We start from the raw sequence: 13,460 nt of genomic DNA on the forward strand, positions 1-13,460 counted from the left end.
ACAGGGAGCCCGATGTGGGACTCAATCCTGGACCAGGGCTCATGCCCTGATAAAAGGCAGATGCCCAACCACTGAGCCACCCAGGCGTCCCTGTTTTGTAATTTCTTTAGATTTTGCAGTTGAGTAATTCTTTCTTCTTTTGGCTCTAATCTGCCATTGAACCCATCCACTGAATATCTAATTTCAATAACTAATGTATTTGGTTCCTTTTCAGACATCTAATTACTTTCATTTTGCCTACTTTGGGGTTCCATTGGTTCTTTAAATATTTCATATGTAGTTGTATTTTGTTAATTCTAACTTGGAGTCTTTGGGGGTATATAAATGTTTGTTGACTCTTGTTTGGGTACCTATTTTCAAGTGTTGGTATCTCTCTTGGGGGTAGGAGGGCTCCTATTTGGTTGAACCTTATCTGTGGGAACCCAGAGGGCCTCAATTGTGGTTCTTTCCAGATTTGCTTTTACTTTTTGACTAGAGCACAGAACAGTCCTACTCAGGACTAATTAGCCCAGTCTCAGGACTTCTGGCTTATTGTGAAGGTCAAGCTCAGCACCCTCATCTGGAGGCTGAGGACAGAGTTAAGGGCAGAGCCTAAACTTAACTTCCTGGCACGGACTTGTTATTTGCCAGGAGGGCTACCCCAACTTTCTTTGCCTAAGAGCTCTGTGTTCCCTCAGCCATTTCTTATTAATGGACTTTCCCCCTCATTTCTTGAATGCCCTTGGAGATTTTTTTTCTTTCTTTCTTTTTTTTTTTTTTTAAGATTTTACTTATTTATTCACGAGAGACAGACAGAGGCAGAGGCACAGGCAGAGGGAGAGGGGCTCCTCGCAGGAAGCCCGATAGGGGACTGGATCCCTGGACCGTGGGATCACAATCTGAGCTGAAGGCAGATGCTCCACCACTGACTACCCAGGAGTCCCTCCTTTATTTCTTTGAGGCACAGGAATGCATATACTTATGTTATTGAGGAACCAGAAAGGCTATTTAAACTATCTAGTTTATAGAATCTATTTAGTTTACAGAATTGGGAAGCCTGTTCACCTATTCTTTCAGTGATTCACTAAACAAATCATTACTGAGCCTATACTTTGGAGACTGGGCTGAGGGCTGGGGTCGGAGACATTGAATGAGACCTACTTTGCCCTCTCAGAGTTCACAGGTTATTGGGGAAAATAGGCTATTAGAATGCAGGGGAACAGTGGTGGCACGTGGGAAATAGGGGTGCCATGAGAATTCAGTGAAGCACCTAGAGGGGCAGCCAGAAGGGGGACTTTGAGAGGGATGAAGAACTGACTCTAACAGATTAGCAGAAGACAGTGAGGTGGGGTGGGGGAGAGATGCTGAAGGAGCCAAGCTGGAACATGAGCAGACGACTGAAGGGCCAGAGAATTGAAAAGTGAAGAGAAGTAGGTATGAGTTGGGCAGAGAGAGGGTTGTGTGTGGCTGGACCAGATAACGAAACATGTGGTGTAGGGGTAGGTAGGGGCCAGAGGGGAGACAGGGAGGCTTGTTTGAGAGACTCATAGGAGCTCAGGACAGAGAAAGGAGGCAGGTGGGCAGTAGGGACCATTTCTAGGGTCCTGGTTGAGGTTGCAGCTGTAGCTCATGGCATCAGGCTCACCTGCCAAGGCTGGGCTCTCATGATCCGTGTCACAGGTGGGCGATGGCTCATCCAGTCCTGCCCTGCATGCCTGTGGCCAACAGACTGCTCTGTTCCAACCCAAGCTGTGCAAATTGGCTCTCCTTGCAAACAAAACCCTGAAAGGAACTGCTTTCAAAGACCTGACTGACTGCATCCCTGGTTACCAGGAAACAGGACAAGTTGCAAAGTCCCATCACAGGAAATAAAAAAGAATGCTCTAACAACCGCCAGCATTTTTCCATCAGGATTCCAGCCAGCTGTCATTCAAGCTCCTTGGCATAAGAACTCAACAGGCATAATACCAGTAGCTTCTTCAGAGCCTGGCACTGTGCTCAACACTTTAATCTTATTTTTTATAACCCATGAGGCAGCCTGTTATCATGGGAATTTTCATTAAATGGCTGAGTGGTTATTCCCCTCAAGCCGCAATCTCAAGTTTACCATTTGAGGGTCTATACACCATATCCTGCCTTAGAAACCAGGCTGTGTAAGTACCCTCATTCATTTCCCTCACATTTTTGCTTTGTAATTTTAAACTTACCCAAAAGTTATAAATATCATATGGCTTTTCTGTATACCACTCATCCAGTTTTCCCTAACATCTTACACTACCACAAAACATTTGTCAAAATTAATAAATTGACATTGGTACATTACTAATTGAACTTCAGGCCTTACTCGGATTTTTACCAATTTTCACACTACTACCTTCTTTCTAGTTCAGGATCCAACGCTGCCTTTAGTTGTCTCTGTAATCTCTGGTCTTCTCTCATTTTTCATCACTTTTGATGACTTAAACCCTGTATTTTGCAGAACGTCCACTAATTGTGTTATGGGTTTTTAGAAAGAGTACCATAAAGCTGAAGCGCTCTCATCTCCTTGAAGGAGTATACCTGACCCCCAAACGACATACAGGCTTGAATGGTGTGGGTATTCACATGTGGATTTTTTTGATAGAGTGCTGTAAATGTTATGGTCTCTTCCTCAGAACATTAATAATTTTCTTCTCTCTAGCTCACTTTATTAACCATTCAACAGTGTAGCAGCCACCATCACAGGGCCCTATGCTAATCTTCTGCAGAACACTCCGTACCATCTGCTGCCACTGGGTCCTCGGAGGTGGATGCAAGCTTCCGGAGAGCAAAAACTTTTTTTAATCACTGATGAAAATAGGGCTCAGTGTGTATTTGTGGGGTGACTGAATCTCTATGTACTTTATGTACTGATGTGGAACAATCTCTAAGATCTGCCAAGTGAGAAAAAGCAAGATGCGGTAGAGTGTGCTCCCAATTTTGCACAGAAGGTATGGGGGGCGAGTATACACCCACATGTGTTTATATATGGCTCAAGTCTGGAAGCCTCCTCTTCTGCTCAGACTACACTTGGCTCAACAGTTTCCACTCTGCTCCGGCTCTTTAAGAATTAGTCCATTTTTGGAACCAACATCTTTGCTTTCAAAACAAGGTCTCTAAGGCCTCGGTCGGCTTAGATGATGGGAGGCAACAATGCCACAACAAGCAGCGTGGAAAAGACCAACTGCATGCAGCACCGGTACCTTACCTCTCCTTAGGCTAGTCCTCCCAGGAAGTCACTTCACAGAACACAGGCTCATCCTGTCCAATTGTCAGGGGCCTAACCAATCCCTCCCATGTTCCTGTTCGGCAAGTTATCTACATCCTTTCAAGTAATATATCTACCAAATGTCTCCTGCTTTATCCTGTACCTGTGACTGCAGGTCAGTCGCACGCATGCCCTAGTCAAATGGAGTTAGGAGAAAGAATCAAATATCCCCAAAGGAGAGAAGACTAGAGTCAAAATAGCTTACACAAAGGCAATTTATTAACAGAAAATAGTTTGAAGAATCCTGTTCACAGACGGCGACCACGGCGACCCCCCTTCCTGCGGGTGCTATCGGAGGGGATGGGGGTGACATCCTCTGTGGGGAGGAAGAGAAAACATCATTGCCTAGAGATGGATGGGAAAGAGTCCAGGCCTCCCTAGACCAGTGGTCTAACACACCAACAGTCAGTCCCGCTGCTCCCCACATGAATCTTCAGTATATAACAAACATGGATTGCCCCATCTGGTGTTTCTTCAAAATTTCTAATGTGGTCTGAATTCAGTTTTCTGAAGGGAAAACTGAGGGTCAGAAAAGGCACTCAACTTACATGATGCCAGAAGCAAGTGGGAAATAAGCTTTCTAACACCCAGCCCACTGACTCTCTAGTGGAAAGATTCTCCTAACAGGGGCAACTAAAGACTCCCTCTTTTCCAATAGATAAAAAGTTGAAAATATTCTGAAAAAACAAAACCTTAAGATTTAAGGAAAATGCCAGAACACTAGATGGAAGGGTCAGTATATGCTACCATGTGCACGGAAAGAGGAATAACACCTTCTTAGGAGCTCTAAGGGGCCAGGAGCTCACAGGCATGAGGGGGCAGGTATTACGACGTAGGGGACTCATTGGGATTCTCAACCATGAGAGCTGCTGTTCCCTGCATTCATTTTTCATCATCACAATGACTGGCATGCTCTAATACTTAGTAGGCAGGGACCAAGGATGCTGATGGTCCTATAATTCGGGGACAGACCATACAAAATGCCAGCTCCCTTAAGAAACACTGAAAAGGGGAGACAATTCATCTCCCTTCAGGTTCTACCAGCCACTGTCTCAAGCCCTGCACACCAGACAGTGTGGGAACAGTTCAGAAACCAAATTGTGTTGTCCCACTACAGAAAAGAAGGTCAGTGTTTACATCAAAGTGGTAGGGGTGCTTAGGGAGAAATTGTCACATGGTGCCCCTTGAGACCCCCATCGACAACCCAACCTGCAAATAGTCCTCAGACTAGGCATTGCATCCCAATGGTACAACACAAGCATTCTGGGGTCAAAAATTCAAAGCAAATCCAAGTGCTAGCTAGAGGGGGGTACTTACCAATCCGCCCAATCTTCATTCCTGAGCGGGCAAGGGCTCTGAGGGCTGACTGGGCCCCAGGTCCAGGGGTCTTGGTTCTAGGAAATGAGGATCTACATTAAGAAAAGCTTTGTCCAACTTGTCAGGGGTTCTTTCTAAGATCCCACAACCCTCTAGTTCAGGAATCTGCAACTTTTTGTAAAGGGCCAAACAATAAACACGCAAAACTTACTGGGCCATGTATGTTTTCTTTTCATACTTTCTGGCCCACGGATCAGTTTGTGCTCTGCTCTGCCTGCAGCCCATTTAAGGGACTGTCCTTGCCAAAGGCTGTAAAATTTTTTTTGGTGATCTGTCCATTTCTAGCTCCTCCTTTCCCTCCAAACCAAGACACTAGCATCTCTCCAGAGGACCATTTTATTGGGTCTACTGCCCACACAGAATTTTTTTTTTTAAAACATTAAACTCTATGCCCAACATGAGGCCTGAACTCATGACCCCAAGGTCAAGAGTCATGTGCTCTGTTACTGAGAAAGCCAAGGGCCCCCGGCCCCCGACACAGCAGTCATCTTTAAAATCCCCAATCTCTTGAGCACCTGGGTATCTCGGGTGGTCAAGTGTCCGACTTTTTTTTTTTTTTTTTAAGATTTTATTTATTTATTCATGAGACACACAGAGAGAGGCAGAGACAAAGGCAGAGTGAGAAGCAGGCTCCATGCAAGGAGCCCAATGTGGAACTTGATCCCAGGATCACACCCTGAGCCAAAGGCAGATGCTCAACCACTGAGCCACCCAGGCATCCCAAGTGTCTGACTCTTGATTTCAGCTCAGGTCATGATCGCAGGGTTGTACTGAGGATGGAGTCTGCTTAAGATTCTCTCTCCTCCTGTCCCTCTCCCACCTCCAGCCTCATGTGTGCTCTCTCTCTCACAAAAAAACAAAACCAAACCAAACCCCAGTCTCATCAAGTCATTACTATTAAAAAGTTCTTATGCTCCCCCCACCCTCTTTGGCTAAAGTCCAAATCCTTACTGCTTCAAGATCTAGCAGGAACTTGCTCCTCCCTATCTCTCTGATCACACTTCACGCAACTCTTTCCCATAGATGTGCCAAGTTCATTCCCACTCAGACCTTTTCCCTGCAGGTTTATCTGGCTAGAATACTCTCCCCCTGCCCTTCCTTCACTGGACTAATTCCTGGCACAATATTTAGGTCTTAGATGAAATTACACTTTATCACTAACTCCCATCCCTCACACTGTACTTCTTGCTTCCCAGCACTTGCCACAAATGGAAAGCACATGCTCCCCTACTCAGGCTGTTTAAAGTCAGACTCTCCTACCAGCCTAAGCATCTCTACACAGGAAGAGTAAAGGCTACAGCTGACCTTTTCCATCATTCTTTTCTAGTGCCTAGAACATATCAACTATGCAGTTCAGTGCTCAATAAACACAGTAAGTTGGGGAAGGAGGGAGGGGAGGGAGGGAGGGAGGGAAGGAGGGAGGGAGGGAGTAGAAGCAGTGGTGCAGCAATCAACTACAAAATACAAACACAAAATGTCTGGTGCAAAGTCACAAAAGAAAAACCAAACCTCAAATCCAGGTGCTCTGGCACCCATGCCCAGGGATCTCACCATCCAGCCCCTGCCTTATGTACCTATTTCCTCCTGTGGCTCGGAGTTTGATGTGGAGAGCAGTGATGCCCAGCTCCTTGCACCTCTGGGCTACATCCTGGGCAGCCAACATGGCAGCGTAGGGAGAAGACTCATCTCGGTCAGCCTTCACCTTCATCCCACCAGTTACACGACAGATGGTTTCCCTGGGAACAAAAGCTCACAGTCATTTCTCTCATCCATCAAGGATCCTGAGTGCTTATCCCATCCTACTGAGTAAAGAGTGCCACAGTTCAGGTATGGCAGAGGATGAAGGTCAACTTGAACATGTATTATCCTTTTTCTTTTTTAAAGATTTTGAGTACAAGCAGGGGGGAGGGGTAGAGGGAGAAGCAGACGCTCTACTGAGCAGGGAGCCCAATATGGGACTCAATCCCAGGACCCTGGGATCATGATCTGAAGGCAGACGCTTAGCGGACAGTACCACCCAGGCACCCTGCACACTCCTTTCTAACAAGACTGCTGTGGGTCCTGCCCTGATGGGGTTCAAAGGCTCTAAATAATTGAAGTTGTATTGACAATATAAATTTACCTTTGCATTTAATCCTACCAATTACAGGAAGCCAGAGTGCCTCAGAGGTTGAGGGTCTGCCTTTGGCTCAGGGTGTGATGCCAGGATCCAGGATCGAGTCCCACATCAGGCTCCCTGCATGGAGCCTGCTTCTCCCTCGGCCTGTGTCTCTGCCTCTCTCATGAATAAATAAATAAATAAAATCTTAGAAAAAAAAAAATCCTCCCGCTTGCTCGATGAGACAGGCACTATTAACCTCACCTTAATATGAGAAAACCAAATTTGAGTGACTTCACATGTCACTAAAACTTGCTAATAACAGCCAGAACCTGTATGTAAAGGAGTCTTCCTGTCCACCCCTGCTCCTACAAAGTATGAATAGATTGAAGATTCAAGAATTACACTTTAGAGAAAATGAGTGGGAAATGATCAGAAGAGGGAGACAGAACATGAGAGACTCCTAACTCTGGGAAATGAACAAGGGGTAGTGGAAGGGGAGGTGGGCGGGGGGTTGGGGTGACTGGGTGACGGGCACTGAGGAGGGCACTTGACGGGATGAGCACTGGGTGTTATACTGTATGTTGGCAAATCGAACTCCAATAAAAAAAATACAAAAAAAAAAAAAAAAGAATTACACTTTAAAGGTCATGAGGGCACAGAAGGTATCTCTTTCTCTCATAATCCAAGTGCCTGGGAAATCACAATATTTGTGGCCAAACACATTTCCTTATCTGAACATTCTATTTAATTCTTTTAAGAGAATCCCATTAGCCACCCAGTTCCAGGGGCATTTCTTCCCCCAGACCCTTGCCAGTGTGGTCTGTGCCTCTTCACCCAGGTACTCACTTGCCAGAAAGATCAGTGACATGGACAAAAGTGTCATTGAAGGATGCAAATATGTGGCAGACACCAAACACATTTTCTCCTTCAGCAACTTGAGGTCCAAGGCTGATGACCTGTTCTTCCTTCTTTTCCTTCCCCTTACGAGGTGCCATTTCTGAAAGGAGGAAAAGAATCCAACATTAGTAATAGACGAGATGTTGCCACAATCTTCTTCCCGGCTATTAAAGGAAATCTCCAAGTTTTGCTCCTCTGTGTCGTGTTTCCCTCCACCCTGATCTGTGTAATCTCATCTCTGCCTAAAACTCATTTCTCCCTGCATTTAGGGGGCTTTCAATTGATGGCTGAAAAAGCAAAGTACTTTGAGATAACCCTTCTCCTGAATTTACCAAAAGCTCAGCTCATAGCATTTATAGGAAAGCAGCTTAGAGTTCTAGCAGCAGATTGTAAATATCCCTCAAATTTTTAAGAAGTGGGCCTCAAAAGCATGAACATCACACTGGCTTCGGTCTCTGGAGACCTTTAAGTTCAACTGACCACTCTGCAAATCTAGGTCAAGCAATCATCCCTGGGCCTTACTGCCCTCAGTATACCTCCTGAGGAATTGCTGATGACTTGTTCTTGGTGACATAGCAGGTCAGCTGCAGAGCAGAGAACCAAGTTTAGGGATTCCTGGTCTACATCTCACAATACTTCTAAAGCCAGGACTGCTTCTGGTTTCCTGCCCTCCGCTCCACCCCCCACACCATTTACAGTTTAGGCTCCATAAAGGCTGTAAGACCACACCCAAAAAGGTCAGTGCAAGACCAAGGCCAATAACCTACCCGTAACTGGGGACACCTGCTGCCTAAACTCTGCACCAATCCCTTGGCTTAGAATCCAAGGGTCCCTTACCCACATATCTCTCTAGCTCCATCCCCTATTCTATCCTGTGCTCCACCAGATGCCTCCAAAAGCCAGTTTAAGTGCTATCTCCCATCCTCTGACAACCAATCTCCTGCTATCCTCCCACAAACGGACTAAAACCAAATTCTTAAACTTTTACTAGAATGGAGCATTGAAGGCAACATCCAACATCCTCTTGGAAGGCCAAGAGAAATGCCCCATCCCCGAAACTCAATGTCAGCGAAACCAAGTCGTAACTCTAATCGGACAGAGCCGGCAATGGAGGTGCAATTACACGGTCTCAGGCCCTGGGGGAGGCAGACACTAGAGCAGGAGGAACGCAGGCGAGGACAATAACGTGGGACGCTAGGAGAGGACCACTTGGCCATCAAAGCCTCGGCCCTCCCGGCCCTCCCGGCCCTCCCGAGAGTCAAGATTCAGAGCAATTTCCTAACGTGTCCAGAAGACAGGAGGCATCACAAGGGCTCGGGTGACTTAGGCTGTACCCCTCCGGAGGCGGAGGAGGGCCGACGCGGCCTTGCCCAAGTCTGTGAAGCCAGGCTGAACCCGAACACCAGTCCGAGGCCCAGGCAGCACCCCCTTCCGGCGCAGGATGCCCCAGGATGCCCCAGGATGCCCCGGCCCCACGAAGCGCGCGCATTCCCGAGCGGGGGAGGGCGCCCCTGCTGCTGTCCCGGACGTCCCCACCGCCTTCCTCACAGGTCTAGTGAGGGATCGCAGGAAGCGCCACCAGCGCAGGCCTCGGGGGTACCCAAAGTTAACTCCCCGCGCCCAAACTAGATCCAGCAGAGCAAGCACTGTGAGGAGGGCGCCGAGGGCGCTCACAGGAAGTGGAGCTTCAAGTTCTGCCGGGAGGAGCCCGGGAAGACTCCGGCAGATCTCAGCTGAGGAAGCACGAACACCAATTCCTCCAGCGGCCCCTCCACAGACGCCCGCTTGCCCCAGCCCGAGGCGCCCCAGAGCGGTGCTGACAACGGTCCTCCGAGGTCGCTCGCATTAGATCCACACGGACGGCGCTCAGCCCACTGACGCACGCTCCCTGCCCCCCCTTCCGGCCCAGGGCTCGCAACGTGCGAGGCTCCGCAGTCACCCCGACCGAGGGGGCGCCCAACACGGGGCCGTTCTTCGGATTCCCTCCTCGAGCGCCTCACTACGCCCCTATGGGGCCGGGGCCGCCCAAGCGGCTGGCGGAGCACAAGCGACAGGCCACACCCGACGAGGGTCCCCGCGCCCTCGCCACCCCGCCTGCTGCGCGGCCCCTACCGGGGCCTTCCCGGCTGGAGCCGCAGCTGCACTCACTCCCCTCACGCCCACTTCACAGGCTCCTCCAGGAGGGAAGCCCGCCTCCTTCCGAGACAAGGCGCGCCCCTCTCGCCCGCACCTCACGCGGCTGCCACCGAAGCCCCCCAGTCCCACGGCCCCGGCCCCGATGGGTGGCCCCTGCCACAGGATGCCACTCGATTGTCCTCGCCCAGGCCTCCTACCTGCGCGTCTTCTTCAGACTCCGCTACCGGAAAGAGAGAGGGGGGAGTGGGCGGGGCGACGGGTCACGTCCGCATCCCCGGAAGTGTACGCCTGAGGTCACGCCGCGAGGCCGGCTCCCGGAAGATGCCCGCTCTGAGCGTTTCCACGGAGCTGAAGACTCGCCCTCGGGAAAGGCGGTTCACTTAAGAGAGCACCAAAGGAGGCGATGTCGCTGCGAGCGGGTCGGCCTCGGAGGCTGCACGAACGAAGCAGCGACATCTACTGAGCGACGCGGACCAGTGTGCAAAGATAGTCGCGGCCGCGGCTAGACGGACTTCCTGTATCCTGACCCCGGGCCTCGTGCGCCCGGGGGCAGCAGCGCTCCTCGTGGCGTGGAGGGCAATAACAACAACAACAACCGCGATCGTCAGAGACTTGGATCTCCTATGTGTACTCGGCAAAATAAGAAGTTATTCCGTATTTATTGTACACTAGCTCGGGCTGAGCAATTCATATGCAAAGCTTCATTTAATCCTCACAAAATTATCAACTAGATAACGGTTCTGATTTCTCTTTTTACAGATAAGGGATCACTGAGATCACACATTTGTGGCTGATTTAGAATTCTGACTGCAAAGCCCATATGTTTAAAATAGCCACTTCCATATATCTCTCTAACATATGGAAGAGAGAATGTGTAGATGGAGATACGGCGAAGGGCCGAGAAGTAGGTTGTGTCTGTATGTGTGTGTGTGTGTGTGTGTGTGTGTGTATTTATTCTGAATGGAGCCATCAGAGGGTTTTGAGCAAAAAAATGACAGAATCTGACTTCTGACTTAGTAAGATCATTGAAGATGCTCTGTGGAGATTAGACTCCCGATGGGGGTGGAGGTGAGGGGCTAACATAGAAGGAGGGGTTCCGGGGAGCCCTGGTGGCTCAGCGGTTTAGCGTCACCTACAGCTCAGGGCGTGATCCTGGAGACCCGGGATCGAGTCCCACGTCAGGCTCCCTGCATGGAGCCTGCTTCTCCCTTGGCCTGTGTCTCTGCCTCTCTCTCTCTCTCCTCTCTGTGTATTCTCATGAATAAATAAATAAAATCTTTTTTAAAAAAATAAGGAGGGGTTCCACTTTAGAGGGGAGAGATATTAGTAGCTGAGACTCAGGTGGCATCAGTGGGGGCAGAAAAAAGCGATCAACATTTGATTATATTCCAAAGATCCAACAGGATTTCTTGCTAGATTACACATGAGGCATAAGAGAAAGAATTGTCAAAGACGATTCCAGCGTTTATGGCTGGAGCAACTGGAAAGATGGTGTTGCCATCAGCTAGGTTGGAGAAGTCTGAGAGTGGAGTAGGTTTTGGGGGGAAGATTGGATGCTCAATCTTAGGTCCGAGTTTAAGGCGTTTTTTTGCACATCGAAGTGGAGATGCCAAGGAGGTTTTTGGGATAGATGAGTCTGGAATTGAGGAGAGGTGTCTTCAGCATCTAAACATTACTGGAAATCATAAGACTATTGATGACCACTGAGGGACTGAGTGCAGACAGAGAAGATGTCCAGGGACTGAGCATCAGACCGTTGGGATAAGAGAAAGTGATAGCCAAGGAAAAAGAAGCTGGAAACGGCAAGATGGGAGCAAAACTGAATGTGGGGGAGGGGGTGTCCAGGAAGCCAAGCGAAGAAGAGGAACTAAGGAGAAGGGAGGAGGTAGCTATGCCACAGCACGGAGGGGTAGATGTGAGGTGGGGCTGAGAATGTGCATGGATGCAGCAACATGGAGGGCACTGGGGACCTGGACAAGAGCAGTCTCAGTGTGTGTGTATCAAGGGAACGTTTGAATGGAGTAGATTTAAGAGAGAAATGAAAGTAACGTGTACAAAGGACGGGATGAGAGATGAGGAAATGGGCTCAAGAGGTTCTTTTGGTTTCTCTTTTTATTATTTTTTAAAGATTTTATTTATTTCTTCATGAGAGAGAGAGAGAGGCAGACACACAGGCAGAGAGAGAAGCAGGCTCCATGCAGGGACCCTGATGTGGGACTCAATCCCGGGACCCCAGGACCATGCCCTGGGCCGAAGGCAGGCACTAAACTGCTGAGCTATCCAGGGATCCCCTCGGTTTCTCTTTTTAAAGGTTGTCTTGGGACACCTGGTGGCTCAGTCAATTAAGCATCTGCCTTCAGCTCTGGTCATGATCCCAGGGTCCTGGAATTGAGTCCCACATCATTGGGCTCTCTGCTCAGTGGGAAGCCTGCTTCTCCCTCTCCCTCTGCCTCTTCCCCAGCTCATGTTCTCTCTCACTTTTGATCTCTCTCAAAAAAATAAACAAAATCTTAAAAAAATAAAGGTTTTATCAATAACATATTTGTACACTGTTGGGAATGATCTACTCGTAGAGTGAAAATTTTGATGAAGGCGCTGTGTCCTTGAGCAGGTGAGATTTGCTGGGCTTTAGTGTCCACAGAGAGGAATTGGCTTTCCACAGGAGCGTGGGTAGTGTGTCTGTGCAAACAGGGGAGAGGGGAGGTGCTGCAGGGCAAGCGTGTGTCGGGGTGGGAGCTCGAGTGTTCTCATCGGGGAAGTAGCACAAGGCTGGAGATGAGTGAGGGGGAGTATGGGAGGTTGAAGGTGGGAGAAGGCTTGTGATGGCCACTAAGATCTAGGGCACTAGAGGAGAATTCGGAGGCAGCATTACGGGCCCACTTAAGGTTGGTGGTTGCTGTTTTCTCCAGCCCTGTTCAGCTGCACAGATGCAGCCACGGCATAAACAGAGCATTGGATTTAACCAGAGCTGTGGTTTTGTCGAGAGAAGAGAACTCAAGAGAGTGGCAGGAGAATGAGGGTGAGTGTGCAGGAGCAATGATCATGACCAAGCATGCCATTGGAGCTGCATGACTGGGGTCATGAGAGCATCCAGGGGCTAAGGGACACCATAAAGACCATGGGGCCGACCAATCAGAGGTCCTGATGGGGCAAGGGACAGCTGAGACAGCTGGAGTCAATTACCTGCTGATACTTTGGGTGCAGGTCAGGGGCCGAGGGGCACGGAATTGAGATGTCGGTTGAAAGAGGAGTCGCAGGCACTGGTGACGACCATGGGAGGGAGTGGCTCTTCGTAGAGAAGAACAGATCAAGGGCCCAGAGGCCAGGGTGATAGCATCCTCTGCGTGAATACTGAGAGGACCAAGAACTAAAACAGGATAAAACAGGAAGCAACTGGCTGAGAGTGATCCTGAGTCCAGGGACAGTCCTTAAGGGTGGCAGGATGGGACCCAAGGGCTGTTATATGTCTTCACCGAAGTGGAGTAGCGCATGCTAGCTACACATATGCGGTGACAAGATTCAAAACTGGTGCCCTTTGTGTGTGTGTGTGTGGGGGGGTGGCCTGGAAATAACGAGAAGCAAGAGGACAACATGCCCACATGCTGTGGTTCCTACCTCGCTGCCACAGGCTGTGGAAGAAGAAAGGGGAAGCCACGGGGAGGCCTGCAGGGAGATGCAGCATCC

The 13,460-nt window shown here is 49.2% G+C and overlaps 1 protein-coding gene across 1 annotated transcript; it reads right to left on the reverse strand.

The window, feature by feature from the left end:
* Positions 1 to 3,462: 3,462 nt before the first annotated feature.
* On the reverse strand, positions 3,463 to 10,111 carry RPS14 (ribosomal protein S14). Its single transcript, XM_055324833.1, has 5 exons — positions 9,974 to 10,111; positions 7,590 to 7,740; positions 6,217 to 6,378; positions 4,583 to 4,659; positions 3,463 to 3,581 (listed from the first exon to the last, which is right to left on the reverse strand). Exons 2-5 carry the CDS (start codon positions 7,736 to 7,738, stop codon positions 3,514 to 3,516), a joined length of 456 nt encoding a protein of 151 aa, XP_055180808.1. The 5' UTR covers positions 7,739 to 7,740; positions 9,974 to 10,111; the 3' UTR covers positions 3,463 to 3,513.
* Between the last annotated feature and the right edge of the window lie 3,349 nt (positions 10,112 to 13,460).

This window comes from Nyctereutes procyonoides, unplaced genomic scaffold (genome assembly GCF_905146905.1).
Source record: "Nyctereutes procyonoides isolate TBG_1078 unplaced genomic scaffold, NYPRO_anot_genome, whole genome shotgun sequence".
Taxonomy (NCBI): domain Eukaryota; kingdom Metazoa; phylum Chordata; class Mammalia; order Carnivora; family Canidae; genus Nyctereutes; species Nyctereutes procyonoides.

Coding starts and splice junctions, on each gene's coding strand:
- RPS14 (XM_055324833.1), bottom strand. CDS start 7,738: ATGGCACCTCGTAAGGGGAAGGAAAAGAAGGAAGAACAGGTCATCAGC. Junction 4,660..6,216: donor CGAGCCACAGGAGGAAATAG/GTACATAAGGCA, acceptor CTCATTTCCTAG/AACCAAGACCCCTGGACCTG. Junction 3,582..4,582: donor AATGAAGATTGGGCGGATTG/GTAAGTACCCCC, acceptor TCCTCCCCACAG/AGGATGTCACCCCCATCCCC.